Raw genomic sequence first — 17,123 nt, 5'->3', positions numbered from 1 at the left:
GCATATTAGTGGTTCTGATGTTAAATAATTGTCCTTTTAAAAGTGGCGCAAAATGTTTCATGTTTCAAGTTAGGCTTCTATGCTTAGGCTTGTGAATGAATGCCTCTAAATATGATAGGCAAGGGATGCAGCTGGCTTTTCATATGTGGAATTATAAAAAATGAATGGTTTTATTATTATTTTTTTATTAATTATTAAAAATTATTTAAAAAATAAGTGCTTTTAAATTTGTTTTTTTATATTTATAAAGCTTAATACTCATACTGTGCCCTCCTAGCATTAAAGTTAAATGTAAGTTGTGTTGTACCACATAGTTAGGATATTTGCATATGACATATCACTGCGCAGGCGTAAAAAACTCATTTTTATTTTGGATTTACATGAGATATGTCTAATGTCCAATCTCTGGAATTTGTAGAGAACATTCTGAGGATGACTATTATGCAAATAAATTATAGGATATTCATTTTTAAGTGCCCCGAGTATCAAAGACGAAATTGGGCAAAATTCACTAATTTAGAAACAAATTTTGCCAATCAGAGTAGCTTTTAAAGTGCCTTAGGCTTCAGTAAATACATACATTTAGGTATAACACAAATAGCTGACCTTTATATTGCCAGAAAAGTATACTGCACACTGCTTATAATTGAAAAATGTATAAAACCAGCAGAAGGTATTAAACTGACAAACAGGGGGATAAGTGCTTTCCAGCTCTGTCTCTAGGGTGACTTTGAATTGGGACAGCCGCATGGATACCCTTGACAGCTGGGAAGGGTTAAAAGTCAGTTCTATATTTAGGAGCCTGACAGGGCTCCCAGAGCAAGGCCTGCTTTGACATTTTGACCTCTGAAGCTTTTTGAAAGACGACAGGGGAGAAAAGGAGAAGTTTTACTTTTTTTGGCAAAAGCAAGCAATTTATGCACTCATGTGATAGAAAACTATATAATGGTATATGTGCACATTGATTAACAGGAAAGCTTTGCCATATTTATACAGCACTAATACTTAAAAGTTGAGGCAATGAAATGTATTTGACTTCATGTGCCCTCATGTTTCACTTGTACATTTGCTAAAAGGATTGGGGTTTGGGTATTCATGTTTTTATTTAGCCCTCTCATAAGTGCTATGTACCTCCTATAACTTTGTTTATGCCCAGTTGCTACAAATAGGGGTTGATAGTGTTGACAGAAGTGAAACCTGTTTCAGGTTTCCTACTGTCAAAATGGGGGAAGGAGGCTAGCTCCTCTACAAATTAAGGCTAGGTAAAATGTATGTTGCTCTCTCTTTTTCTCAATTCTTTTTTTTTTAGCCCGTCTAAGCTGTCTGTGAAATAGCAATAATAAATTTAATTGGCTATTCAGTAATACTGTTTTAAACATTGTTAGGAATAATAAAATGAATAAATATATATGTTATGTTACTGCCCATCCTGTTTGATGAAATTATGACAGGATCAGTAGCCTAGATTGTTGTTCCCTTATTTTGATCTTTAAGGGGAACTAGATGTGGGTAGTTTTGTTTCTAAAATTCTTAGGTGATAGCACCATTATTGTTTGTTATTCTCATGCTACATAGTTTTGTAAGGGAATTGCTAGTTTTTTATTAGCTAGTCTGTGTAAATAAACTGACAGCCCTTATTAGAGCTGATGTTGCATAGTTTGGATCATGAAAAGTAGAATGCAGGGAAGATGCCCATGTGATCCTTGGCAAATAATATTTTGAAGGAAATATTGTTTTATAGATAAGAACCCCTGTTAAATTAGCAGTTTTGGACTTTCCTTTTGCTCCTATAACATGAGAGCATGGTCCTAAGCATACAATGTAGGTGCTTGTATTAAGAAGAAATCATTTTAGAAGTGTCTGCAGTCCTATACAAGTAATGTAAAGTTTATGAGCAAAAGTGTAGAACATTTCCTTTTTTTAGGGTTTTCAGATTAGTACACAGGAATACACCAATGTAAGGATTTAGGGTATGTCTGTGTTGTTTTTCTATTTTCCTCATAATTTAGTAAATGAACAGACTTCCCTGGCTGCTTGGGATTGGGTGATGTATTACTCTTGTCAGTTCACCAAAGAGTTCCTTTTATACTTGCCAATAGGTCCAGGTTTTTTTACTCTCTCATAGATAGATGAAAGTGTTCATGGGTGCCCTGCTAATATATGGGGCGTCCCAAGACTAGGAAGCATTCTGAGACTATCCTCTCTGTTGATAGACTGTTTCTGTGCCTTGTCTAAGTACCTTTTGTTCTGTCCACCAATAGATATTTGCTGCCTTACAACCATTGCCAGAGGGGCCCGGACATCAGATTCAGCCTGGGGAGTCAGCGTTAGCACCAGTCCAGCTTTAAGCCAAAGTGAAGGAAACCAGCACAGGCATTGCTGGCAACTAGGACCTCAGTGAAGGTGGAAGCCCTGAGATAAATTGTGTACCCCTGCCACTGTCTTGGGCGAAAGACGGGGTCACAAACTAGAAAGGAGAAAAAGTGAATCAAGTTTTAATGCCCAGCTGAGAGTCACAGACTGACCAGAATGGCGAGGAGGTTTTGCTTGAGGTGACCCCTTTTGAAACATTGTTTTGAAACAAGGGTTGCATCAGAGATCCTAGCATCAGGCCTCTGAATCCGGGTCCCAAAGTGAATGCAAATTTGCTCCTTTGTTTGTTGGTCAAGAGATATTTGGGTACACTGGATGCAATGTGTGCCCCCAACGAATGAGCAGTGCGCCAGCAGAGCAATACAGGAGTTAGTGAAGGTCTTGAGTTTAGGGTACAGGTGCTGTGTCTCTGGTGCCTGTTAGATTGAAGTGAAGGAAACTGGTGCACTGCCTGAGACACTGGACAGGATCGCTAGGAGCATTTGCCCTGGTGGGTGACTGTCCTATCCTGAAAGAAGAGTCTTTTTCCTTGAAACTGGGCTGTGATTCTTGAGTTGCGAGTTGTGCAGCTCCACCGTGGAAACAACAAGAGCCTGCCTGTGAGGCTCAAACGGACACAGGGAGAAGACTCCCCTCTGGTTGCTTGTACAGCGGCTTCAATTTCTCCAAGGACTTCTTCTTTTTGTCAATAATGTACCCCTTTAGATGTCCCGTTTTTGAGGAGGAGCAGCCCTTTGAAGCTCTTCGTTCTAATTCCTATGGTCCTGTGTGGTCCTCCTGGTCCCAAATAATTGATGTTGTAGCCCTCATAAAGGGAACACTGTAAACGTTTACTAAAAATGTTTTTATTAGATATGTGCCGTTAGCTATTCTGAATCTGAAATGAATGGTCACTTAAATGCATAGGAGCCCTGAAAATGTTTACTAGATGATTTTAGGATTTGCTTTTGCTTAGGACTAGAAAAATTATAATTCTGTTTGTAATAGTGGTCATTACTCTCTCCTGCTATCTGTATGTTAATTATGACCCTATGCTCCGTTCCCTTTGTATTTGTGCTTATACCTCATATATACCCGCTTAATGAAATGTTTAGAATGGAAAATGGCCACCTAGCAATGAATTAGGATATTGATACAATTATGAAAATGAATGTGCAAATATTTTCTATGTTCCTACTGGATCATAGGAATGTCTTTAGCTCATGCTAAAAGGACTATCTGTTAAAGATTGGAGGGATTTGTTAGCATGAGCTGAAAGCCATTTTGTATTTCTGGCAGCCATCTTGTTTGCCATGTGCTGCCACGTGCTCGCCATGTGCTCTGTCCTCCCTCAGTGTTGACTTCTCTTGTAATCTGCCTAGAAACGAACTATATTTAGCATCTTCCACCTTCGCATATGCTCAGTTGAGCTTGCAGCTGTCCTTGCAACTGTTCCTAGTCTGTAAATGTCAGGATGTGTTCACCAGAATTACCAACTGGTACCTCCTCCCACTTTGCTGAGCAAGCAGATCTTGCATGCCATATTAGTCATTTTGCATGCTTACATGTGCCAGGACTGCCCCTTGGTCTTATGCGGACTATGTAACCCTAAGCATATATAAGGCCCCAGTTTTCTGTACTCCTTAGACTGCCTCATTCAGTTGCTAAGGCTTCTGTGTGACGTAGTCTCCCTCATCTGAGGTGAATAAATGCATTCCTTTCATATTTCAGCTTCTGTGCCAATTTCTTCTTTGTTGGTTTAAAAGGACCAAGTATCGGTGAGACCCTTGAGAAGGTTTCCAAACTCTGGAACTCACTGCGGCTGTTCCTTCATTGAGTGGATTATCGGTCTAAGTTTAGAAAGAACTTGAAAACTCAGCTGTTCTCACACGATATTTCTCCCTTACAGGCTGCTAGCTAGTTACCTTCAGCATTTCTTGTGCCTAGAGAACCTTGATGCACATCAGAAATGAAAGTTAACATAACATACCATAAGATAATTAGGAACTTAATAATCCTCCTGTTTCAAAGACACTTTATTTGAGTCAGAGAGCTCAATTTTCTATTCCTTTCTCTAAACCCCACCTAAGTTCAAGGACTATGGCTGGTTTCTACTCTCGATAGTAAAGCTAATTGTTTGTGCTGTTATTAGTCAAAACCCTAATGCTCTTGGACCTCAATCACTCCATAGCAAACCACATATATTATATATATATATATATTCACTGAAAAAACCATAGGTTATAGACCATATATAGTTAGGAATTAGCATTTACAAAACCTTGAAAATTCACTCAAAAAACCATAGGTTATAGACCATATATAGTTAGGAATTAGCATTTACAAAACCTTATTTTACTCACACAAAACCATTGAAATTTGCATATATAGTTAGTTGCACTAACTATATATCGCGCACCCGCAATCCACTGCTGATCATGTCACATATTACATCATTCATGACATGGTCAGTGACATCACTGATGACATCACTGATGACATCTCAAATGACATCACTGATGACATCACTGATGACATCTCAAGTGACATCACTGATGACATCACTGATGACATCTCAAATGACATCACTGATGACATCACTGATGACATCACTGATGACATCTCAAATGACATCACTGATGACATCACTGATAACATCACTGATGACATCTCAAATGACATCACTGATGACATCACTGATGACATCTCATTTGACATTACTGATCACATCACTGATGACATCATTCATGTGATAATACGATGAACCTCTTCAGACTCTAATATAACCTTAGATACACTCAGTGTAAACAGACACTCACAGACTGTCACTCATCTATGGAGTTACTCACACACCTAGTCAGTCATGCAAAGAATCAATCACACCTCCATTTCCTCAACTATACAGTTATACACACCTTACTTATTCAAACATATACTAACACATATTAACTCTCTTATACAATCCCTGATACAAGTTCACAATGATCCATACAGCCACTCACACATTCACTGGCTCTTATGCACAGTTATTTATATATGTCAACTCTCACATGTACTGTGTTTTACATATGTACTTACTTTGACATGTAGCACTGAGATATCCATTCACTCACCAATACACTCATGCACACAGTCAACCGCCCACACAGCTGTTTCCACATGCACTTTTGAACCCATACATCTAGTGAATCAACTGCTCACACATCTATGCACAGAGTCATACACCTCCCAGCCACCCACACACACACTCAGTCTCCCATACAAATACTTGGGCAACCAATCAATAACCCATATAGTTACTCATATAGCTACTGATCAACACATGCAGCAGTTTACAGAACAACAGACATAATGATGCACAAATTAAGACAGTTTAGTCACTAACCCATGCACTCAGTGAGACACATTTAATCACTCACTCATACAGTCAGTCATGCACCTACTAAATCCTTCATCCAGACACTTATACATCCACTCATTCTTCAATATGTAAGACATATTTTAACTTTACAGAAACATACAGTCACTGGATGTTGTCATCAGTGATGTCATCAGTGATGTCATTTGAGATGTCATCAGTGATGTCATCAGTGATGTCACTGACCATGTCATGAATGATGTAATATGTGACATGATCAGCAGTGGATTGCGGGTGCGCGATATATAGTTAGTGCAACTAACTATATATGCGAATTTCAATGGTTTTGTGTGAGTAAAATAAGGTTTTGTAAATGCTAATTCCTAACTATATATGGTCTATAACCTATGTTTTTTTCAGTGAATTTTCAAGGTTTTGTAAATGTTAATTCCTAACTATATATGGTCTATAACCTATGGTTTTTTCAGTGAATTTCAATGGTTTTTTAATAGCAAATATCAAAAGCTGTAAAATGTATTCTTCTTTTAAAGGAAAAATATATTTTATATGTATTTAATATAATTCTTTTATGTATATACATTTTTTGAGGGAACGAATTTATCAACTATCATGCTGAAGAAGAGTGTGGGGAAAAAAAACCAAAGAGGAGGACTAAGAGGAAAGAACAAACAGTTCAAAAATACAATTGCTTTAAAGCATGAAGTGCTTTTCCACACATTTACATTTAAATAACCCATATTAGAACATACAAAATATCTACAGAGGAGACGGTGTACATTGAATTTTAGACTCTTCATTGGTACCTACATGTTGGTACTTACATCACCCACACAACACAACAGCTCTATTCAGAGCTACCCTACCTCAAAGCACTCTAAAATATTATTTTAATATTTCCCTTGGTCTTCCCCTTGTTACGCTTTCCGGAACGCTACCCGGTGCGCGGACCGGGCGCTAACCGTGCAAAAATTTGAAAAAAAAAAGGTGTTTTTTTTTACATATATTGGCCTCCTCAGCCACCCTCAGAAAACCTAGGGGGTCAGGATATGTCTCCCGTGCCCCCTTATACCCATTCCCAACATTGTTTCTCCTCCATCTTGTGATTAAATTCGTCCAAAACACAAGATGGCGGACTCCCGTTACGCTACCGGTGAGCTACCCGGTTCGCGTACCGGGTAGCGCTTCCACCGCGAAAAATCGAAAAAAAAATTATTTTATTTTTTTGCCCCACGGGGCCCTTTAATAGCCCCCACATCAATCCTAGGGGGTCAGGAGGGGTCTACCTTGCCCCCTTTCATTCATTTCCCCCTTCGTTTATTTCCACCTCTTGTCTCTCGATCCTGCCGAGAGACAAGATGGCGGCCGCTCCGGACTGTTTAGATGTTGACAGTCACCGGAGAGCCAATCCGCTTCTCCTCGCGAAGTTCCGTTACGCGTCTGGTACGCGAACCGGGGCGCTAACCGGGACGCTGTCACAGATATATATCAATCAAGATGACTTCAGGTGTGCCATACTTTTGTCATAAGTAAGACTGTTAGCGTTCTAGTTGTTCTTTAGAACACTCTGGGACATTCTGTCATTGGGCTATAGTTGGGCTACATCTGGCTGATATTTGGGCTACATTTGGACTCTTTTGTCTCTGGTGGCCATCTTGGGAGACTGCATATCAGAATTTTTTTAATGAAATATAGGAGGATTTGAGAAGTCACTCAAAATGTGCCCTAATTTTTCTTTTTTCAGCACTAATCATAATTTCTATGGCAAAATGAACCCCCTCATTTTGTTCCTTTGCAAATTAAATGTTTTAAGTGTTAACACTTTATTCCAATCAAGATGACTTCAGGTGTGCCATACTTTTGTCATAAGTAAGACTGTTAGCGCTCTAGTTGTTCTTTAGAACACTCTGGGCCATTCTGTCACTGGGCTATAGTTGGGCTACATCTGGCTGATATTTGGGCTACATTTGTTTTTTTTGTCTCTGGTGGCCATCTTTGGGCTACATTGGGCTACATTTGGGCTCTAACATATATATAGCCCAATGTAGCCCAATATATATTTTTCAAAGTTAATTTTCGTAACAACCACTGGAGCATATATCTTGAGACATAGCAAAGGCACATCGGGCTACCAGTCCCTACAATTTTGCCAAGTTTTGTGGAAATCCATTGAGCCGTTCGAGCTAAAAGTGAGTCCAACCGCCCTATGGAAAACTCAATGTTATAAACACGTTTTGGGACCCCCCTTTTTTCTCGGCCCCCGCTTGACGAAACCCCCCCAAACATTCAGGGGACGCTCAGAAACAAAATGTGCCATTTTCCTGAAAATTTCAGTCAATTCCATCCATCCATCCAATTCCATCCATCAACGCCAAAGTTATTCAACATAGAATTTTCAGAAATCCCTATTAAAAAAAATCCTAACTATATATACCTACTGGCGACTGCCAGTAGGTAATATATATATATATATATATATATATATATATATATATGCAAGAAACTCCTCCACGCCACTTTCAATCCAGCTGGACCAACGAAGCATTACACAGGAGATGGACCACAGGATCGGTTACAGGTATTCTTTATTCTGCAAATACAGCTGGGAAAAGGTGCATAACGCGTTTCGGGCTGTGCAAGCCCTTGCTCACATGCAACAATTGTTTGTAACTTTTGCATTTTTATAGTGCTTGGTGACTGCGCAAACCCAGCCCTCTGATCCAGTCATGTGACCATAGACATAGACAACATATCAATTGTTATGGGTCATTACTGTGCAAAATACGCAAAAAAGAAATTAAAATTAACATTTCTTTATAAGCTCATTCTTTGGAATCTTCAATTATTACAGGATAAATTCTAGAAGATGTTTGGAAAACACTGTGTAAACCAAGAATTCTTATATATATAACATTGCGTACATCACATATTGTCAAGGAGGACTTGTATAGGAAAGTGCATTTTGAAGTGAATAATGTAGTGCAAAACAATGCATGTCTAAAGTGCAGAACTGGAAAAAGTGCCATGTGTCGACATTAGAGAATAAAGTGCTACAGTCAAAGATAAAACGACCTGTATAAATATATATAAATAAATTAGATGCAATTAATACTATTTTTAGAATATAAACATATTTCAATATGTATTAAAGCATAACCTAAAACATTTCATAATAAATACAGAGTTTATCATAAATAACTGTTTAAAAACACCCTGTGGCTAAGAACAGTGTTAAAAAGTAAATAGAGGATTGTAGGGAAAACAAGATATTTAATATATTTACACATGTTGAAAATGCAGAAGGACTAAGAGTATATCCCTTCTGGCTAACAGGGAACCTTACTAGCCAGGAGGAAAAATCAAGAACGTATCTATCCACATTGAAGCAAAATTGGGATATATCAATCCGTTCATGTATCCCCAAGAAACAGGAAACCTGACTACCTAGGGTAGATGTACTGTGCTTCAAAGAAATATATGCAGAATGTCACAAATTATGTAAGAGTTGCCATCATTTTATAAGAACGTTTGTAGATCCTCAGTGTTATTGAGCCCATTGGGCCATTTGCTATCATACTCAAGGATCATACTGGATTCCAATTGCCGTAATTTTTGTTCTCTATGGCCTCCCCTTCGAGATTTAGGGACTGCTGCCACTACATAATATTTCAAGCAATTAATATCTTTATTATGCTTAAGTTCGAAGTGACGGGCCACAGGGTAGGTGGGGTCGCTGTGTAAAATGGCTCTTAAATGTTGTAAGATCCTGACGTGCACCTGTTGTTTGGTACTTCCGATGTAATTGAGGCCACAGGTGCACGTCAGGACATATACAGCGAATTCCGATTTGCAGGTATGGTTACCTACTATTGGAATTTCCTCAGAACTAAAGGGAGTACAATAATGGGTTTTGTTAACTCCGAACTTACAGGCACGACAGCTGGAGCATTTGCGAAATCCTGCTGCCGGAGCCAGCCAATTGGGTTTCTGCTTTAATTCAGGACTAGGTTGGTCAAGAAATGTTCCCATATTGCGAGCTCTACGGAAAGTGACAGTAGGTTTAGATGGCAAAGTAGCTCCTAATATATTGTCTGTAAGGACAATGGGCCAATTTTTATTAATGATCTTTCTGATGGTCTTTTCTTGATCACTAAAAGCTGTGATGAACCATGGACATGTATTTATATTGGCTGACTGTTCTGAGTCTTTAGAGTTAGTGTTGTCTAATGGGTCAGGAAAGAGACTCTGCCGGGATCTCATATTAGCTTTAGCCAAAGCCTGATCGAATATAGTGTATGAGTATCCTCGGTCTTTTAATCGATCTCGCAGTTCCATGACACACTTATCAAATTCGTCAGCAGAACTGCAAATTCTTTTAAGGCGCAGAATTTCACCAAAAGGAATACTATTTATGGTGTGTTTGGGGTGAAGGCTGGAGGCGTGAAGAGTGGTGTTTCCTGCGGTGGGTTTTCTAAACAATGTGGTTTGAAGTTTATTGAAATCATCAATATAAATTTTGACATCTAGGACCTCAACCTGTGATGCACTAATGTGCGATGTAAACCTTAAATTCAGGGAGTTGTTGTTGATTTCTCTAATAAAAGAGACCGCTTCTGCTTCGTCTCCTTGCCACACAATGAAAATATCATCAATATACCTCAGGTATTTGATGACTTTCTCATTCATCCACGTTTTATGTGCAATGTTAAGGACCTGCTCCTCCCACCAGCCTACGTGCAAGCAGGCGTAGCTGGGGGAGAAGCAGGCCCCCATTGCTACACCCCTCAACTGTCTCCAAAGATCTTTACCAAATGTAAAATAGTTGTTGTTCAGGCACCATTCCATTATACTTAAAATCACTTTGTTATGCTCATAATATTCAATCGATCTCTGACTCAAGAAGTGACTTGCAGCATTTAACCCATTGGTGTGCGCTATACTGGTGTAAAGAGATTTGACATCCAAAGTTATTAAAAGCATGTCCTCTTGCCACTCAATTGCGTCTATTTTCTGTAAGAAGTCACTTGTATCACGAACATAACTCGGCAAATTATTCAAATGATCTTGTAGGAAAAAGTCAATGTACTGTCCAACATTCTCTCCTACACTCATAATGAGATTATTGGTCTGCCAGGTATAGGTGATATGTTCTTATGTATTTTTGGAATCAGGTCAAATACTGGTAACACAGGAAACTCATTATGCATGAATTTAAATTCATCTCCTGATATGAATCCTTCCCTACGCCATCGTATCTATGCATCTTGATCAAGCCACGTTTGTGGTGAAACGCGTTATGGCTGACTAGCGAGAAATAAACGCTACTTCTTGCACTCACTTTGGGTTCGTGTCTGCTTTCGTGGTATGCTGGAGAACTACAATCGGCATCCGATTCTTTCAAGCGGCGCTTGGGATATATATATATATATATATATATATATATATATCAAGATGCATAGATACGAAGTTAACAACAGCAAATCTACACTAATCTATTTTCAGTATTGTGGTAGCAAATGTTCTGGCTACGATATTATTGTAAAACAAAGTTTTTGTTGGTGATATTCTGACATACAACTGGATTCAAGTGTAAGTGACTTTATTTGCAGTCTCTTTATTTATATATGCATTGTCTTAGTGTGCATAAGTCACCTTGTGCATCCCCCCACAATTTTACTTAAAGGAAAGAGTCTTCCATGTTCCTAGCATAGTCATGGGTCTTACACCACCATGTTCCTGTTGCGCATGTGCTGTCGGCAGCAACCTTCGAGGTGAATTATACCATCTCAGGTCAGCCTATTGTGCTGGCACATGGGTTCCCATCGGTGGTGGCTCCTCCGCCAAGGTGAAGGAGCGTCGCCCTAACTGCCCTGAAGTAGTAAAAATAGGAAAAAATAAAGTGATAATAATATAATGTTATTATCATTTTCTTTGTCCACCTGCTGCGGCAGCTTTGCGTGAGGGGGTGGGCTGCTGGGCAGGGGAGGAGTGGTAGAAACCTCCTAAGTGCGCAATGACTGTTTGGTTGGCCCTCTCAGGCCGCCCAATACAGTCATGCACACTTTCTTACTTCTCCATGCAGGCTGCACTACAGCCTGCATGGAGAACAATGCCTGGCCCCCAGTCCCTGGCTGAGTGTCGAATCACGGCACCGATCACAACGCTGGTCAGGGGAGCCTGGCTGTGTTTCCTGGAGTCTGAGGGGAAGGAGACCAGCAGCGAAGACGCGGGACCCGGCGGCAAGGTAAGTGTATTTATTATTTTATTTAACATTGTGCCCCTGGTCCCCCCCAGCCCCCTTCTCTCATCCACCCCCTTCACCTGCGAGCTGTGCCAGCCGCCACTACTTGCCCCCATGGGCGCTCATCACCAGATTCTGCAGTTTTTACAATACTAGATTTCACTTTTTACCCACAAAGGTATAAATCTTGGCACGTGTATATTGGGTGATGAGCCTGGAGTTCTTCCTCTACCACAGGAGGACTCTGGGCTGGTAACTTACCTCTTCATTCCAGCTGCAGTAATGTATTGGGAGGAGGAGGTGCAGCACGTGACTCTGGGAGTGGTCGTACACTCTAACATCCAGCAGGGGGCCGCAGCACTCCTTCTCCTCTTTGGCATGGAAGATTTTCTGGCTGACTGCATTGAGGATCTCAAATTCACTGCAGGTCTGGAACATGCTGTGCCCTGGGGTGACACAAGAGTGGACGGTGAGAAGAGAGCGCAACTTCTAAGGAGGATAACACCACCCATACCCCCACACACCAGCCCCCAGCTCCAGTGTTACCTCCACACTCATCATGGATGTCTACGCTAGGGACTGAGAGGAAGCATTCATGCGGAAAGTGTCTCTTCAGGCATTAGCCACTATGGAATATGTCTGGGGATGTCACCTTCCTGCACTTTAGTTCCATCTGTGATAGATGCAGGTGCAGTTGTGCTACCTGCGGGATTGTGTGAATGTGACATAGGCAGCTTCAAAGGGCACAATGGATGGTTCATTGTAGCCTTTGCTCAGGAAGTGGATATCTGTTCTTTTGTGTGCTGTTGGTGTGATGAAAACTATACTTCACGTAGACAGTCACATTTGAAATATATCAAGCTAACAGGTCTCGAATCCATGACAAACCTGTCCTTTATCTACAAAGATAATAATTTAATACACATTTAGACTCTCATTTTGAGTCTGCCAGATAAGTGTCCTTGGGGAAACTCTGCTGTGGATGAGACTGAGGTGCAGGTGTTCCCACAATCACAGTTACCGTATGCGGGTACACTAAACTTAGTTTTACCAGGTGGGCATCTGGACCAGGTAAAACCAGCCTTGGATGTGAGACAGGTAGATGGCACAGGTGTACCACACCTGACCATTTCCTACAAAATGGTAGGAACAAGCAACGCTTCGCTCCAGCAGCCATGAATCTGCCCTGCTCCTGGTACCTTCTAGTCCCCCTGAACCTCACTTGTGATACGCATTGGCAATGCACCTATCCATCACCTGCTTAGAGAAGATGGTAAATGGAGGAGAAAAGTCCTAGGTAGTAGTAACATAACATGATAATAACTTTACATTATTATAATTCTATGCTTCATGCTGATTTGTGGGCGAGGGGGTGGGCGTGGTTTGGCCACTCCTAAGTGCGCAATGCCTGTTTGGTTGGCCCTTTCGGATAGCCCCAACCAGTCATATGCACTTTCCACTCTCTCAATGCAGGCTGCATTACGGCCTATGTGGAGAACATGCCCAGGCCCCCATTACCTGGTTGAGCGTCGGACCAGGACGCTCAAAGCCATTCACAATGCTGCATTGCATCATTGTGGTTGGTCGGTGTGGGCTACTGTGCTTTCTGGTGCTCTAGTTCCACAAAGAGAACAGGGGCAGAGACGTGGGACCTGGCAGCAAGGTAAGTTTCATTTTTAATTTTTTTTTTTTATATTCCACAGAAATTTGAGATCTCTTAGACTCAACAAAGCCAGACATATGTTTCATTACTGAAACCTGGCCATCTTTGTCCTCCTCCCCTTCTATAGCTATACTGTTTCCTGAAGGCTATAGTGTAACCGGGTGTGACAGACAGCTAAAAAAGGGAGGGGGGTAGCTTTTGCAACACAAAATCCTTTAGGAGTGGACACTCTGGACTCCTGTTCTACCCCTGGGTTGGAAATGATAATATTCTAATTAAAAGCCTCAACTAACCAAATTTGGACGGGGGCACTGGTCTAGCGCCCACCCCGTGAAAAACATTATTTCAGTGCGAAGCTCATTGAACGGCTAGCACCACACATCTTAGAAGAAGATAATTTTCTGCTCTTGGGGGATTTCAATTATCATATTGATAATCAAGCTGACCCGGATACCATCCGCCTCTTGCCAGACACATGTAGCCGGGCATGCACTCTCCATTTATTATTCTCAGAAGCCACAAACTTAGAGGTGGACTCTCCAGTTGCCCAGGCTTGGACCGACCACTTCTTTGTAGATTTCTTCCTGGATGTTTGGAAACCTGAGGGTGCCCCCCCTGATGCCATGACACTTACGAGACCCTGGAGAAGGGTGGTTCCCTCCACCCTTCTCCCTGTCTTTACTCCTCATATTGTATCTGACTACAAAGACACCAGTCTTGCACTAAAAGCCTTTGAAGACTAATTTATACATGCCTTAGACACCATTGCCCCGCTGAAAGTATCTAAAACGAAAAGGGAACCCGACCCCCCCCCGCACCCTGGTACTCCAAATCCTTAAAAAAGGAGAAATCCGCATTTAGGAAAATTGAACGTAAATGGAGGAAATCCAAATCAGAAGTAGAGGAAAATCGCTTACAAATCAGCCTTAAGGAAATACCTAAAATACTGTAACATAGACTCACATAGCCGAGAGAATCAATTCTACAAAAAAATCCTCCAGTGAGCTCTAAATCCGCAAGGAACTCACGAACACAAGCAGCTGTAATTATATAAGACCTACATCCCCATACATTGACAATCTGGCAGTGCATTTTGAACAAAAACTTAACATCTACTTTTCTCTTGCAAATATCATGATACCAATGACTTTGGAACCTCAGGAAGTCAGGACTAACTTTCAATCTCCCACCCTGGAATATTTCAATCCTGTTACAGCAAATCAAATAAATAAACACAATAAAACCGGTTCCCCGCTGGACTCTGCCCCACCTCATGTGATTGCCACTCTGACCCCTATTTTGCTCACCACGATCACAGCCTTATGTAATCTCTCTTTGCAGTCAGCCACTGTTCCACTAAAATGGAAGACAGAGCGTATCGAAACCCTTCTTAAAAAACCCTCAGCTGATCCCCTGGACATGTTAAACTATAGACCTATATCTCTACTCCCTTTTATGTCCTAAATCCTAGAGTCTCTGGTGAATCAACAACTGGTGTCCTACCTTGAATCCAACTGCTTGCTGGACTCCTCTCAGTCTGGCTTCCGTGCGTTTCATAGCACGGAATCAGCCTTAATGGAGGTCAGTGATACAATCAAACTCGCTCTAGACCAGGGAACCTCAGCTATGCGAGTTCTCCTGGATCTATCAGCGGCTTTTGATACCATCTCTCATCAAATTTTAGCTCAAAGACTAGGGGAGTTTGGTATTACCGGCAAAGCCTGGAAATAGATGAAGAACTTTCTTTCTGAGCGACCCATTCTGTTCAGCTGGGTAACTACTCATCAAAACCCATGGTCCTTGAAAAAGCGGTGCCCCAGCGATCAATTCTGAGTCCCGCTCTTTTCAATATTTATGTGGCCCCCATGGCAAAACTCTTTTGGTCTTGTGGCTTTGAAACGGATGTATGTCGTTACAACGCATGCTTTTTCCACGCATGCCTTTACAACGCAGGTTTTACAAAGCAAGTCGCTACAACAACTTGCGTTGGGGGGCGCTGGATAGTGAATAGTTTAATTTACTATTCAAACTCCAGTCCCCGTGGATAGTAGGGAAGGTGTTGGATAGTAAATTGAACTATTACCTATCCTACATCGCCCCCAGCGCAATTCGTTGTAACAAATTGCGTTGTAAAAGTTGTGTGGTAAAGGTAGTGTGTGGTAAAAGTTGCGTTGTAAACGCTGTTTACCCTTTGAAACCATCTGGTACGCTGATGGCACGCAACTGGTCATCTCTATGTATTCTAGCTCGAACCCTCACTAAAATTAAATTCAAGGATTGTATGCTAAAAATCGCCTCGTGGATGAGCTTAACACGAATAAGACGGAGATCCTTTTATTCAGGAAAGCTCACTTTATCTGGTCGGGAGACTGGTGGACATCAGAGCTGGGTTTATCCCCTACACCTAAAAAACATGTAAAGAATTTAGGAGGCCTCTTAGATGAAAAATCTTTCTATGAACGAGCACGCAAAAAAAAATCTCTGGAACCGTTATTGGTCTAATGTGCATGCTTAAGTCTTTCAGTGGACCCCTCTACAGGCCAGGAAAACTTTAGTCCAAGCTCTGATAGTAAGTCACCTCAACTATGGAAATGCCTTTTTGGTTGGAATAAATTAAAGCCTTTTTACTAGGCTCCAGGAGGTGCAGAACACAGCTGCATGCCTTATCCTGAATCTCCCTTCTTGCTCCCCATCGTAACTCAGTCTGCGCTCTCTCCATTGATTACCGATCAAAAAATGTGCTCTTTTCAAACTTCTTTGTCTAATCTGCAAAACTCTGCATGGAAAGGGACTGTGTTACCTTAAAAATAAACTACAGCCTTATGTTCCTGTTCGCCAGCTTAGATCTAGTGATCTATTACTCTTACACCCCAAACGTATTCGTACGAAGAGATTTAGGAGTCGCTCCTTTTCATTTCTGGCTCCTCATCACTGAAATCAGCTGCCCATGTCCATCCGCGATTGTCCGGATTTCACTCTCTTTAAAAGACTTTAGAAAACATGGCTGTTAAAACTCTAACCTTGCCATTGTATTGCAATCTGCCCACCGCTGCTATGGCGCCTAGAGGTCCCTTTGGGAATAATTTGTGTGCCTAATAAATAAAGAAGTAAATAAAATGCAATGGTAAGCAACAAGAATGAGAGAGTCAGCAAAGCAAGCATGGCTTGCAGGGCAGCACTGCAACTCCAAGGTATGTTGCAAACAAGACCTCCTCCACTGCAACATCGAAAGGAGAGTAAAAGTGTGGGGGTGGCAGGGCTCAGCTCAGAACCTCTGTGTTATACTGCAATGTGCCCAAGAACTGCAGGAGTGGATGTCGAATGGGGATCCTGGGGGACTGGGTATGAACAACTATGGCCAAGAAGAGGGGGACGAAGAAGTGGGAGAAGTGTTTGGGGGATTGACTCCACTTCCTTTGTACCTACAAATACCAAAAAGCGAGACAACCCTCTCTCACAGTTTCACGGTCTCCTTAAAATGACCTAGAAAG

At 41.2% G+C, this 17,123-nt stretch overlaps 1 protein-coding gene across 1 annotated transcript in view; it reads right to left on the bottom strand.

Annotated features, from left to right (window-relative positions):
• Positions 1–17,123, bottom strand: part of LOC144798189 (phospholipid scramblase 3-like) — a 126,792-nt gene that overhangs the window by 39,274 nt on the left and 70,395 nt on the right. Inside the window, exon 4 of the mRNA XM_078668937.1 lies at positions 12,231–12,415. Within this exon, the coding sequence (XP_078525063.1) occupies positions 12,231–12,415 (185 nt within the window). The remainder of the gene's footprint in view (positions 1–12,230; positions 12,416–17,123) is intronic.

This window comes from Lissotriton helveticus, chromosome 12, assembly GCF_964261635.1.
Source record: "Lissotriton helveticus chromosome 12, aLisHel1.1, whole genome shotgun sequence".
Classification (NCBI taxonomy): domain Eukaryota; kingdom Metazoa; phylum Chordata; class Amphibia; order Caudata; family Salamandridae; genus Lissotriton; species Lissotriton helveticus.
The sequence above is the reverse complement of the archived record's forward strand: the minus strand, read 5'-3'. Positions and strand labels throughout refer to the sequence as shown.